The 17,838-nt window shown below is 43.6% G+C and overlaps 1 protein-coding gene across 1 annotated transcript in view; it reads right to left on the bottom strand.

The window, feature by feature from the left end:
* Window positions 1-217: 217 nt before the first annotated feature.
* Window positions 218-17,838, bottom strand: part of LOC104409483 (glycogen synthase kinase-3 beta) — a 90,249-nt gene continuing 72,628 nt past the window's right edge. Inside the window, exons 9-11 of the mRNA XM_010019359.1 lie at window positions 13,100-13,286; window positions 7,087-7,185; window positions 218-285 (exon numbers count right to left, since the gene is read on the bottom strand). Of these exons, the coding sequence (XP_010017661.1) occupies window positions 218-285; window positions 7,087-7,185; window positions 13,100-13,286 (354 nt within the window). The remainder of the gene's footprint in view (window positions 286-7,086; window positions 7,186-13,099; window positions 13,287-17,838) is intronic.

Consider the following 17,838-nt stretch of genomic DNA (forward strand, 5'->3'; position numbering starts at 1 on the left):
TTTTACAAGGTTAAATAAGAACAACAATAATAATAAAAAATTGAACACTAAAATGAACAGGTTGGTTGGTTGGTTTTTTCTTTTTTTGTTTGTTTTTTTTTTTTTCTTGGGTTTTTTTCTCCTCTTTTTAATTTTCTTTCCAAATGTGACCAGTGTTGCTGAGCAAGACTCAAATTACTGGTGATTTTTCCTGTGCAGCTGGCTGCTTGGTACTGGTTCAGGTGGAGTTGGAGGCTGATGCTGTAGCTACACTATTGGTCTGAACTCGTTCTCCTGCGTTAACATCTGCAAATGACAGACGAGAGGAAGGGAAGAGAGAAAAAAAACAAGCAGCATTACCTCCAAAATACAGACACATCTGGAAACAACAGCCACGACATTCTCTGCACAGGGAAACCCACAACTCCCACTCTTTGGTTAGGATGCTCTCCTGGGGCACGGATGGCACAGTTTGGTCTGGGGAGAGGGTGGGAAGGTGGTCTTCAAGCTGGACAAAGGCTGAGGGGTGCAGGCCAGCATGCAAACACCCAGCTGGGCTCTGGCAGACTTTGTAGGAGGTAACATTGCCCACGTTACATTCCAGTAACTCTAAGTGCAAGACAAGGCGCACTTGCATCGCCAAAGCTAACACGTACCCATGGCCACCACAAGGTTTCACACTGGTGCTGATATTTTACTGTCGGGCCTTCCTGTGACAAAGCTGCCTGGAAAGGGTGTGAATGAGTGCAGACAATGGAAGCAACAAGCCTGCTTCCCTGGCAGAAACAGCTTGAGTGTTCATGTGCGATTCATGCACTTGTTGCCTCGGAAAACGTCTTTCAAGTCTACTGCTTTATTCCACGCTGCTCAATCAAAGTTGGATCTGCCACCCTCCGAACTGCTGAAGCAGATTAACATCAAGGCCTGAAGCCAGTACCGAGGTTTACATAAGCAAATGACACTGTCAGAGGGTTGGCTCTGTGCAGTAAATGGTCTCTAGTGCCTTCTCTTCTCTGGGAGTGACAGAGCTCCACAGAGAAACAAGTCACAGGGGCGTATGTCAAAGTGCATCTCAATAAAACACAGGGTTTGCCAAGAGATACCAAAAGGAAATTCACTGTAACTGTGTTTTCACAGGCCACGTGCATCAGATATTTTCTCTAAAAAAAAAAAAAAAAAGTGTTCTTGGTATGAGAAGAGCTGGTAGGGAACAAAAAATGCACCAACTTCATCTTAAACCACTCTACACAGGATCTAATTAGTGCAGTCACAAAAAGGTAAGTGGATGAAAGGTTAAACACGTAAAATACTCAATACGATAAATAAGAGATGTGAAAAAAGATATTGAGAGGCTTTCTGCAAGAGACCATCATGCATTTCTCCCACTTGTTTTAAGTAAGGTTAACTGCAAAGCCACCCATACTGCAACAGGGGAAAAAAGGGGCCAAGACTTAGTGCAGAGGAGGGCAGACTGGGCAAAAAGTGCATACAAAAAGACATGGGAAAAAGGCTCATAGAAAGGAAGAACAGATTTACTGAGCTCAGACTGAAGGAGAGTCTGAGTAGCCTAAATAACAGACATGACAAAATACAGCTCGTGGGCAGTGGGGGTGCAGTGATACTTCTCCAGCACAGAAGGGCTTGTGAGGCAATGCAGCCAGGCAATGCTTTACCATCACCTGCTAACGAAACCCCTCTCCTCTCTTGCCACACTGACCTGAGCACAACTGGAAGTGCAGCCAAGAGCAAAGGCAATGGAATGAATGGGCAGCATTTGCTGAGTGACAAATTAAGTAGCACACACAGACAATGGCAATGAAAATAGGAAATCAAACAAACAGCAGCATCCAGGAATACAAGGGGCAAGTGGGAAGAGAAGATGATGCCTATTTGAAAAGGAAATGCTGTGAGGAGTGTGTGGGAACACAGGAAAATCCTCCTGGGGGCAGAGGACGCCAGATGACTGCTCTGGGAGTTTCCTGTTCCCTTTCCTCTCATCCCAAATTTATTGCAACCCCCCCCCCATGAAGGAATGACCACCATGACAACAATCAGCTCATACAGTTAAAGCACCAAGACAGCATGACAACAATGCCAGTGTTCTGTGGAAAGCTAGCCTTGCATACGAAAGACATCCTCCTATGTGGAGAATTTCCCTGAAGGAGCAATTCCCAAATCCCACATGCACGCAGACCAGTGATGACCATGGAAATCCAAAGTGACCCAGCCAGACAGCTAATAGTTACCACACTTCAGACTCTCGCTGTGCCTGTTCTAGATTAATTTTCAGGTATGGATAAGCTCCAGTTAACGCAACATCTGCCGTGCCTGATGCGAGCAGTACAGCTGGAGTCTGTACTGCTGGCAGAGGATTTCTGTGTATGTATGGGAAGTGCTTTTATTCCATTTGTTGAAATGAAATGTGCCTTTTGATCTCCTATTCTTGAAGACAGCAGAGGCTGAAATCGTTATCATCATTGCTACTGAGCAGAGATAAAGATGAAAGAGGAGGGGACGGAGCTACTTCATGTAATGTATGTAACATATGCTCCTTTTCTATCATCACTAACAGGGGAGCTGCTAAGAAATATATAGGCCACATGTTAAAAATAAACCAGGTGAGGCAGCCCAAGACCACTGACATGGGCTTTTCACAACAACATACAGAAGCCCACCCAGGCTGGGACAGAGCACTGAGCCTGCTCCAGGCTTTAGTGGCTCCAAACCTGCGAGAAAATGCAGTATTTTGATATTCCACCATGTTCTTTGACTCTGCATCAACAAGACACCTGGGGAACAAAGAGAGGCTTTTTCTCTCTGCTGAGGTGCCAGAGGAAGGAGCACAATTCAAGTATGAGGGTCTCTGGACATTGCTTTACTCCTCCTCACCATGAGGTATCAGTATTTGGGCACTGGAGAAGAAAATCTTGGCCTTCAGCAATGCTGCTAGAACATCTGCTTTGCAAAGCAGTGGCCTGTGCTACTGTGGAAGCCCCGTTGGGGAGCAAAGCTAGGAGCTTTGCTGTCTGTCATACCAGGGACCATACCAGGGACAGATGACTGTGGCTTGAGGTCAGGGCAGCCTCACTGTCGTGCCACCTCTGTCTGGGCAGGCAAAGAAACCACATTAGGGTTTGAGTGTCAGCCACCTCCAAAAGTTCTTCCAAACAGAGGGCAAAGTATCTCATATCAGTGTAGAGCACCTCCTCCAATTGAGCTTGTCCCTCTGAGGAATTCCTCCACTTTCTTGGAGGGTTACTCCTTAGAAATCTCTTGGAAAGGAAAGATGGGGCTACAGTTCAGAGAGACAGAGGCGCCAGCTCAGTCCCAGAAAGCCCATTAGCACTAACGAAAGCAATAGCTGGTTTGATCTGTAATGCTGATGGACTGCATTGCTCTTCTGCAAGGATACAGAAACAAAGCTACCACCAGCCTTGGAGTTCTCACAGGACAGCTGAGAAGATGAGAAGGAGGAGGAGAAAAGCCTGGTTTTCCTACTGAGCCTGCCTATGAATGTAGAAATCCAGGGCCCAGAGAAAACTGGAACATAAAAGCCTGAAACATGCAAGTTTTACTCCTCCAGCTGTCATGGACTCGTCCCTGTGCTGAGCTTGCAGATGCCTGAGCTTGCTTCTATTCTGGTTAAGGAATTAAAGTTTCCCAAAATTCCCTCAATGGGAATACTCTAAATGCACTAAATGTTGTTTTATTGAGCACTGTGGTCTTTTTCAACTGCACACACTGGCAGGTAACACTAGCTCTAATCTCCTTTGTTGCTGAAAGTTCAGGCACACTATTGCATTTGGGATTACACGGGATCAATGTGGTGGGATGCCCAAGACGATGACCCCAGTATCCCTGCTGGCACAACTCCCCGGCACGTGGCAAATACGGTCTTCCCAACTTAATGCTGACTAACAGAGATATAACTACTGCTGCTGGCTGATCCAGGGAGCAGAACACGTAGCCACACAAGCAGGCACACATTTGGCTTGGTGTCCATGCTCCTCTTGCACATGCTGTGGCTGCACAGCTCAGAAGCCATCCTCCAGCAGCTAATAACCAGCATCCACATAGATAGAGCTGCACTGGCATTCCTAATCAATGGCCAATACAATTCACAGAAAGCAAGCACACCATTTCAAGCAGGGCCCAGTAACTCCCATCTTCCTTTTTCCTCTGCTTTGCTTTAGACATACCACTAATGTCACACAGTTTCTCATAAACCTTCAGGTGTATTTACTAACACTGGAGCAGCAAGCCTTCATATTCCCACTGCAAAACCAGGTTCTATTAGTACAGCAAATACAGCTGTATCACCCAACATTAGAGGAAATTTACAACAAAAATATTTTAACACTTAAAAATTAACCTACAATGATTCCCTTGCATGTAAAATCATGATCCCAGGGATACTGTTGGATTGGGCTGTTGAAATCACCACTCTGAAACTGTCAGTTAACAAAATTTACTCATTTTTGCTACATTTTAAAAATGCAGATGTGTGACATACTGGTTAGCACAAGGGCTAGTATTGCTGGCTTGATGAAACCTGTTAATGTGCTATGTGGAAAAGCCAATCTTTCCATCTCTTAGCACCACACCACTGCTAAATGTCCTGGCAAAGTCTACCAAGACTTGGGAAAAACAGATCTCACTTTTGAAGTTATTCTGTCACTATGACCCTGCCTTGGTGGTGTGACAAAAAGCTGTGCGTTACACCTTGTCAAAAAGCAGAGAGTCTGACACGGCTGCACACCAACAGGCAGCTCTGAAATCAAAGTAACTGCCTGCAAGCAGGTAACAACCACCCACCTGGATTATCTACAGCGATGAACTAGTACACTGCATTCCAATGTACATGCACCTATGCCTCAGTCTTATGGAGCAGGCAACCGTTAGAGTGGAAGCTTGGACCTCAGTGTTTGTTCTGCTTGCTAGAGGGAGGTGCAAGTTACACACTGATAATGCGAACTGCAGTTACACGTAACTTGCTTTGCCCTTTGAATTGCCTGAGAGCTCCATCTTGTTGCTCCATCATCACCACTGTAATTTCTGAATTCATCCTGGTTAGTCACACTTTGCAGAAGTGTCTCCTGCCTATCAGGATGCCCTTGGTTAGGTGAGGCTGTTGCTCCTGTGCTGCTTTAGCAGTTATGGAAGAAGTAGAAATCTACACTCTGGGATGTGCAGGGGCTAATATTGAAAATCTCTTGCTCAGTGTGGCATCAGTATGCAAAGCACAAAACATAACTGCAGACAGGCCCTAATCCTAAAAATCACGACTCTGATGGAATTCCCAGTGCCTGCTGTGAGGACCCCATGCGAATAAGAAACTACCAACCAGCTGTGCTGCAGAAACACAAAGCTGCAAGTTGCCCAATAGTGAACTTAATTTTGCAACTTCTTTTCCAAGCTGCAAGGGTATATTTTTATGGGTTTTGAACGATGAATAACAGGTCCTGTCCCAGCTCGGTGCAGTGCTTGCAAATAGAAGATTTAAACACGTTGACATCAGTAAGGTGGGGCTTTTTGTTGTTCTTTTTTTGGGTATACTTCATATTTAGGACTCAGCCTAAATGCATTTCCCCCTGCATGAACTCTTGCAAAGTAGTGGGTGAAAACAGATCTCTTAACCCCACTAATTCCTCGAGACTTACATCTTGGCAAAGAGAACTCCTTAAAAGTCATCAAGGGGACATTAAACAAAGCAATATTTTTCAGAAGGGCTTGAAATAATTTTCCATGTGTGTATTTTGTAGTTTTTCAATCACTTTAACTACTTTGTTTTCTTCTCTCACTTGTTGAGCAACAGATGCACAGAAAAGGGAAACAGAGAACATGACTATTTGCAAAACACTGCCAAGTGTATGAAACAAACATACTAAATTTGAAAATAGCGATTTTGCTTTCTCCTAAATTCAGAGGACATGCAATTGAACAGGCTGTATCTTTTATCTACTGCTACTACATTTTCAGGGAGGCCTCATCTTTCAAATCTGGGTGCATCTGACTGCCCTGGAGTATGAAATGCTCTCTCTACAGCACAGGCTGGACCAAGCACATCAGGTAACTGTCCAGCACGGCAACCTCCAAATGCTTTCCTGCACGTTTCAATACTAGCTTTTTAATTAGGGCTTCCCCTTATCAGCTATTTCACACTGAGTAAGCGTCCTGCACCTCTAAATGGGGTCACAGCCCTTCTCAGATGGGACTGATGTGCACACAAGCTACCTATGGAAGCACACCCATTCTGCAGCCTGCCTCGGGCTCACCAATCCTCAAGACAGCCGGCTGGTGTGCTGACTCAGAGGAAGACTGCCATGTACTGAATCACACCTCTGCCACATCCTGCAGCACATGGGATTTTCTTTGGGAGCCTCTCAACCGGTATTATCAGGCTTTTAAGCTTTCACTGGAAACTGAATACAATATGGAGTGGCTACAGGCCAACACTGAGCTTTTAAAAGGTTTCTGACCAAAACTTGAGAGAGAGCGACAGAAGCAAGAAAGAAATTCACTCAGTGCTGGCCAAAAAAGCATCTGCCTCATACCCGAAGATGACACAAGCAAGCTCAGTAAGAAGCAACTGCAGCTACTTAGACAAGGCAGTGAGCACAACAACTGAACTCCCTAGACTTTTAAGTGCTAATGCCGTTGGGGAAGGCATCTGAGCTCCACAGAGGCCATGTGTTCTGAGCTAGCTGTTTCTTCTCTTTCTGGGCACCTAGCACAAACTCATTCTCGAAGTCAGTATTAATTCTAGAGCAGCTGAAAACTCAGGTGCAAACCAACCCACGAGGACTGCTAAAAACCAACAAGGTGATTTTTTCAACAGTGGAAGTCTGAGCGAGACTTACCTTATAGTTTGACCAACAAACTATAAGGCAGAATGCAGCGTTTAAGTGCCCTGGGTTAGGATTTGGGTTGGTGACCACTGCTAGCACCCAAACGACCACCCATTGAAGACAAGTTTCAGGTGATGCTGGAAGGAGTCCTTCATCCCCGTTCACCCTGCAGGCCAAGGCAGCTCATGGGCCTCAGCAGAAGGAGGGTGTCTGGGCAGAGGGAGCGAGGGTGGGGAGGGAGGCAGTTGCATGTTCTCACCTGAGGCCGCTGTAGCGTTTGTAGGGGTTGAAGCAGCTGCTTGGTTCCGGGCATGAGCAGGGATGAGGATCGAAGCCAGAGATGGGTTACTTGACAGTTCTGGAGGGGAGGTGGAACAAAAACAGTTAGCTCATCTTCCACGAAGAGCCCTGCATGCAGTTTCAGCTCCTTGGGCTCCCCCCGTAACAGCAACCTTGGGTGAAATGCATGCCCTTACAGCCAAAGGTCATGTTACGTTTTCTTCTTTGCCGGCCAGCAAGAGGAAACCACAGCGATATTCAGCAAAGCAGTCTCCAGAGCAAGACTGTCAGAACTACAACTACTACTACAGAACTGCAGTAGTGGTGCATGGGAATTGTTTCCTAGAGAAAGACTGCAGCTTGGGAGTTAGCAAAGAACCAGCCAAGCCTGTTCCTTATCAGCAGCCTGATAATGCTGTTTCCCTCTAAGCACTGGAAGGATTCCCTTCCCAAACCCACTTGCAATCAGTCTTAAGAAGGCTGATAACAGTGGTGCTGCTTTGGGCACAGGTTCAGCAAGCAAGCAGCTCCAAAAGTTGCTCCAAGAGCTTCAGGGATTTAGCCCTTAGCATCACTTTCTCAAGGACCCAGGAACCCAAGACCAGTCTCCTTGAGCGAGGCCAAGAAGAGGCACAGGGAAAAGCAAAGGGAATTGATCATCAGGGCAATTTAAATGGACAACAAAATGATGCAACCATTCTTTCTGAAGACATTAACCAAGGCAAAAATAGTCGTATCTTTTAGGCTCCAAACCTAATATAGCTTCAACGTGTATCAGAATGAAAAATAGGCATCTTATAGCCCCAACTGTGGGAGGATAAGGGCTACATATTGCCAACAAATTACAATCTTCTGGCACCCTTTCAAGAGAATCTAGTGCCTCACAGAAGGTGGAACTGAGCAGACAAGACAGGTCCCGTTTGTTTCAGAAACAGGCGTGACTGGCTGCCTTTTGAGAAAGCAGCATCCAGTGAGAAGGATGTGAACAGTCACCTCACAGAAAGACTGACAAAATTTGGAGCTCCAGGAGGTCATCTGGAGGAGAAATGAGAATAGACAGGTTTTTACATAAGACCTCCAGATACCAAGGGCTGTCCATATCACATCATGTGTTCAGTTTTGTACAAAGTTTTCAATTATTTGTGCTTATTTCCAAGAGCCTATTGCTTTTCTTTAACACAAGTTTTAAACTTAGGGCCTAAAGAGATCAGAAGTCTACTCAGCAATTTCATTTTTTCCTCTGTTAAGTTACATGAAGTTTCTTTACTGCTGTGAGGGCAAGAGGCAGAAGACTCACCTGCTCATTACTACACATTCTGAGACTGTGTTTCAGCACTTACGAATATAAGCTCCAGTCTAGAACCAAACAGAAGTTGCTACATTACCTGCAACCCATCCAATCTATCCTGTAATTCTCCACGGCCGTTTCAACAGACCTAGCTACTCCATCTAGAAAGCTCCAATATTCACAACATTTGTACAAATACTAATCCTCAAATTCATGTGGGAATAATTCACAATTATCTGTAATATAATTCAGCATTTATAAGTCTCCAATTTAAATGGAAAAATAAACTGAAGAAACATGACTCCTCAAGCGTCAATGCTGAACAGCAGTGATAAACCTACACTTTAATATTACCTTGGATATTAGCTGCTCTGTGCTAGAAAATGTTGCTCCTTTAATATTTTTTCCAAGCTGTTTCTCAAATGTATTACTGGGAACCTCCTACTTACCTCACTTCTTGAAAGTTTTTATCATCCCCTCATTATTTTCTGCTCATCACTGACAGCTATGACCCAAACAAAAGCAGAGCTAAACCATCAAGGAAACCAAATGACATTTGCTACCTTCCAGTGCTAAGTGGTGCCTTGAGGATGCAGCTATAGATTGTCTGAATTACTGTAGCCACAGATGCAGCTGATCCAACAGAATACCACCTTTGCAAGGCACTTCAACCCCATTCTCATTCCTCCCATACATTCACCCAGTGTCCTCAGAACACCACCTTTTGTAGCACCCATTATGGCACGTATACCAAGTTTTGTTGGTTTTAAGGCAAATGCAACCATTTCTCTGAAGCTACCTTCAAGAATGTGCATAGAGGCTACAAGACTCATCTTGTTCCCTTCTCAAACCCCACATTATCTTTCTTGGTATGAAGTTTCTTAAAATTCAGCATGCTCTGAATGTCTTGATGCTTCACTCAAAGGAGCAGGTTAATTCAGACAAGAAATAATCAAAGTAAATTGAACTCTTGGCTGAAGTTTAATAGCAGCTTTGCTTGAGAACTTGGCTGAATTTTTGTTCTGTCATATTTTTGCTGCTATCACATCTGTAAGGATGAGAGATGTCAATACCAAGGAAGAAGCTTGACCTGTGGTATCTGCAGTTGACAAAGTACTGAAGACAAACTGTTGAACTGTAGCTTGCTTATCTAATCAAACTTGTAACTCAAGGTTGGGTTAATTACAACCAATACTGCTGCTGCAAGGAGGTATTGTGGTCAAGGCAATCCAGACAAAGCTTTCAATACCATGATGTGAACAGAACCACTATCCCAATTCATTTATGAGACCCAAGCCCCATTTACATCAGCTGGGAGAATACCTCTGGCTTTCTCCTGATCAAATCATGCCATCTGCAGCCAGTTTACATATCCAGTAAGGAGATGTATGCCTGGGATGTGAATGAAAATGTCCACGTTACTTAGAACACCAGATCATCTTCATTCCCCAAACACAAGAAAATGCTTGGTCTTGGGAAACAATGCACTGCTCTTTATCAGCATTGTTACATTTGATTTACCAACATTCCCATAAGCCCCTGAAAACAGTCTTGTATCAGTTTGCTTTGTGACAATAACAAACTTTCCATGTAACTCAGGTTGTTCCAGCAGTTTCACCTTCACTTAGGAGAGTGCTGGACTCAGTGCAAGTTTCATTGTGTCCCACTGTCCCCTCTATGACCTGAGCAGAAATACTGTCTAAAAGAAAAACCCAGATGGCACTCATAGTACACTGAAACAGTCTGGTCAGAAATGCACAATAACTATTCCCAAGTGCTCAATCACAGAAGAATTTTACAGTATTTCATGGCCAGTATGGAGTGACAGTAACATTTGTGACCCAGCTCAACCACCCGACATGTTACAAGTTTAGGAAATGGGAGTCATTTCACGGATTGTTTGAAAATTCAGCTTCTAAGAGAAAAAATGCTTTCTGTGCTTTCTGTCTTGCAAGTCTAACAGCCACCCAACTGCAGCTCTGTGGCCAGTGGAGGTAACTCTCTGGCCAAAACACTCTCTTCAAACCCCAATTAATGTATAATATTGGTTTAAACAGCAACAGGAACTTACAGGTAAGACATTAATAATAACCAGATAAAGCTCTCTTCGAGAGATCCCATCTCTTCAATAAGGTAAGCACCAACATGTCCCACAACTACTGCTGGCAGCCAAAGACCATGATCTTTATCTTCCATATACTCTCACTTATTTTTCTAGACTCTATCTGAGCAGCATATCATATGAGTACTCATATCAGCAGATCTGGTGGGACACTTCAGTTCTTTCTGAAAATCAATCCAGTGGTCAGATTTATGTTGTTATTTCTAACAGGTTTGCCTTCAAGCCTTCTGCAGCTACCTCTTACTTCATAGGTTTCAGACAACTGGATATAGCCAAATAAAACATTTCTAAAACTTAATATTATCTGTTGAAAACACATGTGCCTCAAAACAAAAGGGTGTCTTTCATCACTTTTTAAATTACCACAGGTGACTTAACATGAGTCATCATTTGATTCCAATAACTGGATCTATTTCCCAGTTGGGATTTTTGCTCTGGACTAGCCAATTCCACAGGACCTTGCACAGTCTGGCTAAAGAGCAAGGATTGCAGAATAGTCACAGCAGGAGCAAAAGCTTCTTGTGTATCTTCAAATCACAGAATCATTTAGGTTGGAAAAGACCTTTAAGATCATCCAGTCCAACCATTAACCTAACACTGCTAAGTCCTGCACTAAACCATGTCACCAAGCACCAGAGCTGTCTCTTAAACACTTCCAGGGATGGTAACTCCACCACCTCCCCGGTCATAATCAGGACTGCTGCTATGCAAGACTCACTGATGCACATTTATTAAATACAAAGGTCTTAAAATCACTGTGCTAAGCAATGTAATAACTTATTATAAAAAAACCCCAACCAACTCTTGCTATCTGAGTTTGGCTGGTCACCTACAACAGAGCTTATCTAAAGGTGTTCACGGCCAGCCTCTGTCCTGCCTTCCCTTCTAAGATGGTGAAACTGGCACCTGCCCATGACAGAAACTTGCTTTTTTGAATCTTAAGGAAATTGCTCCATGAGATCTGACCTCTCTTGTCACTTCGTGAGTCACTGTGCAAGGGGAGAGCACATCAGCTCCTTAGGAGGGCAAAGGAGCTTTAAATTTGCTTAACATTAGGGTAGCTTTCCCAGCAGTTTCCACACTGACTAAGGGGGAAACCAGGGACACGTTCCCAATACATAGATTTATTTTTCCCCTAAGGATTTTTAAGGAGAGTCACTATAAAGACTCCCAACCCTTTCTAAAATCCTGGTTTTCATGTAGTAGATAAGCCCAATCTTAACATCACTAAGAAGCAATAAGAAATAATGTCAAAAAGAACAGGGGTGAAGTGGTATTATGACACTGGGAACAAAACCATCTTAGCTACTGAAGATGGCCTTCAAGTGGGCAGAAAAGGCAATTCCTGGGTACTGTAACAAGGAAGGACCTGCAATGTAGCTACTAAATTCGTAACAGCAGATGTAGAAATCAGCACAGAGGACAGTGACCTGCAAGCACAAGCTCTTTTCTTAATCGCTTTAAGGTGTTCGTGCTTTGGAAATGTTTTAGCATATTCAATGTATTTACCTTCTGCAAGGCAGCCACCCAAAGCAAGTTAAAAGTTTATTTCCAGGCAGCTTAAAATGCTACTCTGTACAGATACAAAACTTTTTGGCTCTCTCCCTGCTGCCCTTGTTTTTTGTTTTTAAATGAAAGGGTCCACATGTTGAAGGAGAGGGCTCTGTTTCACAGTTTGGCAGATGGGCACTGCACGCACTAAAGAGTTTGGAAAATTACACTGATGCTAACTGAGGCAAAAGGTGTTTTAGACTTTCAACAGAAAATGCACATAGATCTATTCTTGCTCAAAGGATGAGAATTGGCAGCTTATCGCTTCAAACAAGCTCCAAAATTAATTACTAGCATATTTGTATGCCATACTTCTCACATTCTCTGTCTTGGCAGGCAAAACTGTTCTAGGGGGATATCAGTTTTACATTTTTTACTTGCATTGAAAAAAAAAAACCAACTCAAACCACAAATCAATGGTTTTAAAATTTGATACTGGTCTGGCTTCAAATAAAAAGTTAGTTGCCTGTCATTTTTACAGTTTCTAAATGACTGAGTCTATGTGATGCCAGATAAACTGTATAGAACGTAAAATCAGGTCACTTAACACCTCTGTATTTATCTCGTAGCCAAAGCCAAAATGGGCAGCAACACTACAAACCTCCCTGCCACATCTAATATGCATTACTCCTCGCTATGGCATTTCAGGTACGACGGAGCAGGATTACCTCCAAATGATAATCTGATCTCCATGGTCCGCTGACTGCGATACTTCACACAAAGCCAGCAGCCAGGCGGCAGACACTGAACTGCAAATGTAAGACTTCTTGATGCAATCCAATAGGAACAACCCTTGGTATGCTGCATGAAATTTGAACTGAAGGCACCAGGCATCTGAAAATCCCATAACCCTTTTCTCCAAAGTCCCTTTCCTCTCTTCTTTTTGAAGCAGACAGCTGGTTATGGAACCACTTAATAACCTTAGTCCTGGTCAGAGACTTTTACTTTTGGGGGAGTGACACCTGCATCACAGCAAACATTTATGCAAGTGCTCCGTCCTAAAGAAGGGACCCTTCAACGCTCACAGGCTACCTTGAGTGGTGAAATTGAAGAGTGCAGGTTTCTCTCGCCCATTTGGTAACTTGACATTTGGGTCCCGTAGTTCATCGAAGAAAGAGTGCGCACAGGCCTCCAGGGGAGTCAGGCGGGCAGTGGGGGTGTACTCCAACAGACGGCTACATAGCGCGATTGCTTCTGGTGGAGTGCGGGGCCGGAAGACCTAAAACAAGACAAAAAGAGAAAACAAGCCAGGAGAAACAGGTTGTCTGGGTATGTTTCTTTTCCATGCTGACAAGAAGCAAGTCAGAGCAATTAAACCTCTCATTGCCCAACGAGCTGGAAGAAAGTTGTGGTTTATGCTAATCAAAGTCCTCCAGTAAGCATGGGAAAATCCAGTTCCTGGGGTTGAGAAAGGGTTAATTGCAACGTCTTGCACTAGAGTGAAGGTGCAATGCCAGCAAGAGACTTCATGAGAGCGCACTCAGAAAACAACTTTAAGAATGAAGGGGAAACTCATTCAAAAATCATGACACAGAGGTGCTTTCAGCCATGCACATGGGGTGGAGTGGAGGTGGGGAGGAGGGTTCAAATGAGCAGGATTCACTGAATGTAAAAATTGAATAAGCCCCCCACTATGGTTTCGGGTTGGGGTTTTTTTGGCTACTGAATGAAGTCTTACTAACACAGACTTTTGCAAGCAGGCAGGTCAGATTGTTGCTATGGAGGCTGCTGTTCAACTTTGGAGAACAACAAGGAAAGCATGGGTGGGGCACAGGAAATGTCTTAGCTCTAATTTACAAGTTAGTTCTTCTGTGACCTTATTCTGGCAAGTCATTCCCATAAGTTTATCAGGATAATTCCTGCACATTTGGTATTTGTAAGGACAGCTGAAAACTGCGTCAAGAGAACCAACTATCTGACTCTAACAGATTTTTACCTTGAGTGATTACAAATAGGAGTTCTTCACTGCAGCTTTGTTTTAATCCTCTAAGAACAGTTCCTACCAACTGCTAATCACACCCTCGTCTTCCTTTCTCATTATGTCAAAAGCAAAATATGAGCTAACATGATGTGGATGGTCCCCTCAAGTACTTCTGCCTTGCTATGTTGCAGGTGATATGCAGGCTGGGGAAAAGGGAGTGGGGTGGTTGCAAGTGTTAAATTCTGATGCCAGCATTTTTGGTAAAAACGGAGCTAATCCAAAATGCTTTTGCCCCGCTGCAGGTGAAACCAAGCCACACAGCACCAAGGAGCAAAACAAGAAACAAATACAATTTCAGTGCATGACATGCTCATTAATCACAGATGAGGAACTTGCACAGGCACTTCTTAAGTAGGTTTTAAACCAAAGACACAAATGCTCTCTTGAATGAGAATGAAACACAAATGCTAAGTTCCCCAGAGACTGAAATTTTATCCCCTGGGTGCCCAGCTGGCCTGGGAGCACCCAGGACTGCTGCAGTGTGTGCTGTACTAACTGGTGTGGCAGGGAATCCTGACTCAGGGAGCCAAAGAGCCAGGTACCGAAAAAGCACAATTTATTTCTACTGGGTTATTGCAAAACAAACCAAAAAAGTTTTCACATGAGGCCTACAACGACAAAAAGAAAGGCAATAGCTTAACACTGCTGGCAAAGAACTTGGGCTGACCACCGTGCTGTGAGCATACAGAGCGGCAGCAGAAGCTACCAGCAGAGCTTGGACTGCTGACCACAGCGCACAGTGGATGCCAAGTGTCACTCCCAAGCCATGGCCTGATCAGAACAAAATCTAGCAAAAAAACCCAAACCATCAGCTCTTTTCACTTTTTGCCCCTCACTGAGTAGCACAAATGAGTATGTCTTGAGGTAAATCCACCAAAGAGAAGTAACTTGGTATTTAACATGAGGGTAGAACTACCGAGATCTCCCTCCTGAACCTTCACAGTCATGTTGTAACAGGCTTGATTTACCACAGCTTCAGACTGAAGTACTTGACTCTTGGCTGTGTTTTTCCCTCAGGACAGCTCACATATCAGCTATTATACAGATTTTAAAAAGGAAAAAAAAAAAGTAGTATTTTTCCTTAAGGCAAATATGAGAAGTACGTTGAGCACATTAGAAAGCGGTCACCAATCTGCCATCTGTAGAAGGAGTGCTCCTTTGTCCACTCAAACTCATTTTCAAGTCAGTGAAACCCTAGCGCCTGTTTCCTAAACCCTATTGAGAATTGTTCAGCCTACCTTTGGCTCTGAAATGAGTTACTTGGGGTTGGCAATTCCTGAAGCCTGCCCTGACTGCTTCAAACCAGGGAGGTGGGGAAGAAATACATGGAAAAGGAAGGCCTCACATGGCCTCCCCTACAACAAGCAGTGACTAACATGAAGCGAGTTACGGTCGGTACTCATCTCATCTCTGTCACCTTGCATGTTACAACATTTGCCTCGCTGCTGCCTCAAAGATGTGGTTTGAACTCAAATATACCACTTTTTCAAGGCTAGGCCTAGTAGTTTGAAAAAATGTTTAAGTACATACCCGTACTCCTGAGGTGAAATGTCCTGTTCCTGACGAGTCCTAAAGATGATAATGCAGTGAAATAATCCAAACAGGGGGAGTCAATCCAAAAGAGAATAGTCCAGCAAGGAAAAATATAGCCAATATTATAAGAAATCCATGGTGTGGGGGACATAGAAAATGTTTAAACAATTAGAAACTTTAAACATCAGTCTCCATAGCAGCAAGTCCAACTTCACCACAGTGTATGCCAAAAAATTGATTGTGCAATGGTGAGGCATAGTATAGAAACATTTCTATATTAAATTTATGTTCCAATGCCAGTGCATTTACTAAAAAAATAAAAAAAATTGAAATCAAAACTCTAACTTGAACTAAAAGGGTAATTGAAATTCCCATCATAAAGAATTTTCAGTCCTTGGTCCTGGATATAAACGTCCACAGACAAATGGGGCCAGGTTAGTTTGTCCCCAAAGGTGCATCCCACTGGTAAGTCTGTCCCCAGAGACACAATGTAAACTTTTGGGTGGTTTTGGTTTCTTTTCCCAAAAGTACCCAAACCCCTAGCAATTTGTAATTTGTGCTGAAGAGAAAGGAAAAATCCGAGAACTCTACTTTTGAATTTGGATGCTTTTAATTTGCGTGAGCTACGAGTGCCTCAGGCCGCCGCGGATTATTCTCCATTTTGGATTGACTTCCCCCGCCACTGGATTTTGTTTGCTGGCGTTATCTCTTTAGGATTCTTCAGGAACTGGACGTACCACCTCAGGAGTGCGGGTATGGACTGAATTGCTCTCTATTGTGGGTTTATTCCCCCTCATACCCATCGCACCTGTTACTTAAGGATTTTTTTTCCCCTCAATTTGTCCCCTCCCGCCTCGCTTTCGAATAACACCCTGAGAAATAAAAGCAAAACCTCCTGCGGTCTTTTAGCTCTTCCCACTCAATGCAGTTCCACCAGGAAAGCTGTCCAATTCACCCACGGAGAACTACACGAGTGGCTGCGGCCCGCAGCAATGGGTACACCAGCACTTCCATGCCACGGAGTGCCAACGTCAGGGCAATGTCAGGCTGGCACTCCGTGGTGGGAGGACAGGCAGACAGTGGGACCTATAAGCCGTGAAGCCCCTTGCATGTACGGCTCAGCAGGAGTTTTGGGTCTCTGTAGTTCTCAGTGAGAGAATTGATTTAGTAAATAATCCGCGGATTATTTTTAGTCTGCGGACTAAAATTTAGTGCACGGACTAAAATCCGGCCCATGGAGCAAAGTCTGTCTCGGTCTAAAATACATCTGGGTGAAAGCAAAAGAAAAATAGAAAATAATTAAAAAAAAAAATAAAAAAAGGAAAGAAAAAGGAGAAAGGAAAAATAAGGAGAAAAAAAAAAGCTAAGTGCACAAAGTAAAGTGTTTGGGCAGACTAACATTTAGTATGCAGACTAAATATGGCCGGGCAAAAGGCACAGCAAGTCCACAAACAGAAGAAAAAAGAACCAAAACTAAAACACTGACAGGAACTTTTAAAGCATTCAAATACTACCCCACCGGCGCAGCAATTCATTTTTCTAAAATGAAACAAGACCTTGGGTAAGGTTATTTGTCCACAGGAGGGACCGAAGGCTCAAGTTTTCATTTTAAAAAATGAACCTGTTTTGGAGATAAACAAATGCAAAAAAAGAAAAAAAAAAAGAAAAAAAAGAAAAAAAAAAGGAAAAAAAAAGGCTTTACATACAATATTCTTCAAGGAAAATTTGCACTTGTATAACTCAAACCCTCTTGTTTCTGCAAAGCAAATGAATTTGAGGCTGAGACCCAGGCCACTGGCTGTTTTGGTTTTTGGTTGGTTGGGGTTTTTTTTGGATGAGTTGCAAAAATCTCCATGATTTGATCATGTCAGATGAAATGCTGACTCACCAAAGCCACAGCTTTTGGGTTCCAGGCTTTTATTTATTTTTTTTTTACTTCCGATCCCAATAAATCTATACCCCACCAAAAGGCTGAAGGACCAATGCAAGTTCTTTCTTTGTTCAGGCATGCTGGTGACGCAGAAATACTGACAGACCATATCAGCTAGACAGCAAGGCCAGACACACTCCTCTCTCCTTTCTACGTTATGCTGCCATCAATGCCATTTATTTTATGCTACTCCCCCTTCATTTATCTGGAACTACCACCTTCAACATTTCAAACACAACTGCCAGGCTTAACTGCCCCTGGTGCACTACGTAGCTCTCAACCCCAAGCGACTTCAATTTAGATGAAGTCTTTGTGCACTAGAAGCGC

This window comes from Nestor notabilis, unplaced genomic scaffold (genome assembly GCF_000696875.1).
Source record: "Nestor notabilis isolate BGI_N333 unplaced genomic scaffold, ASM69687v1 scaffold2498, whole genome shotgun sequence".
Taxonomy (NCBI): Eukaryota; Metazoa; Chordata; class Aves; order Psittaciformes; family Psittacidae; genus Nestor; species Nestor notabilis.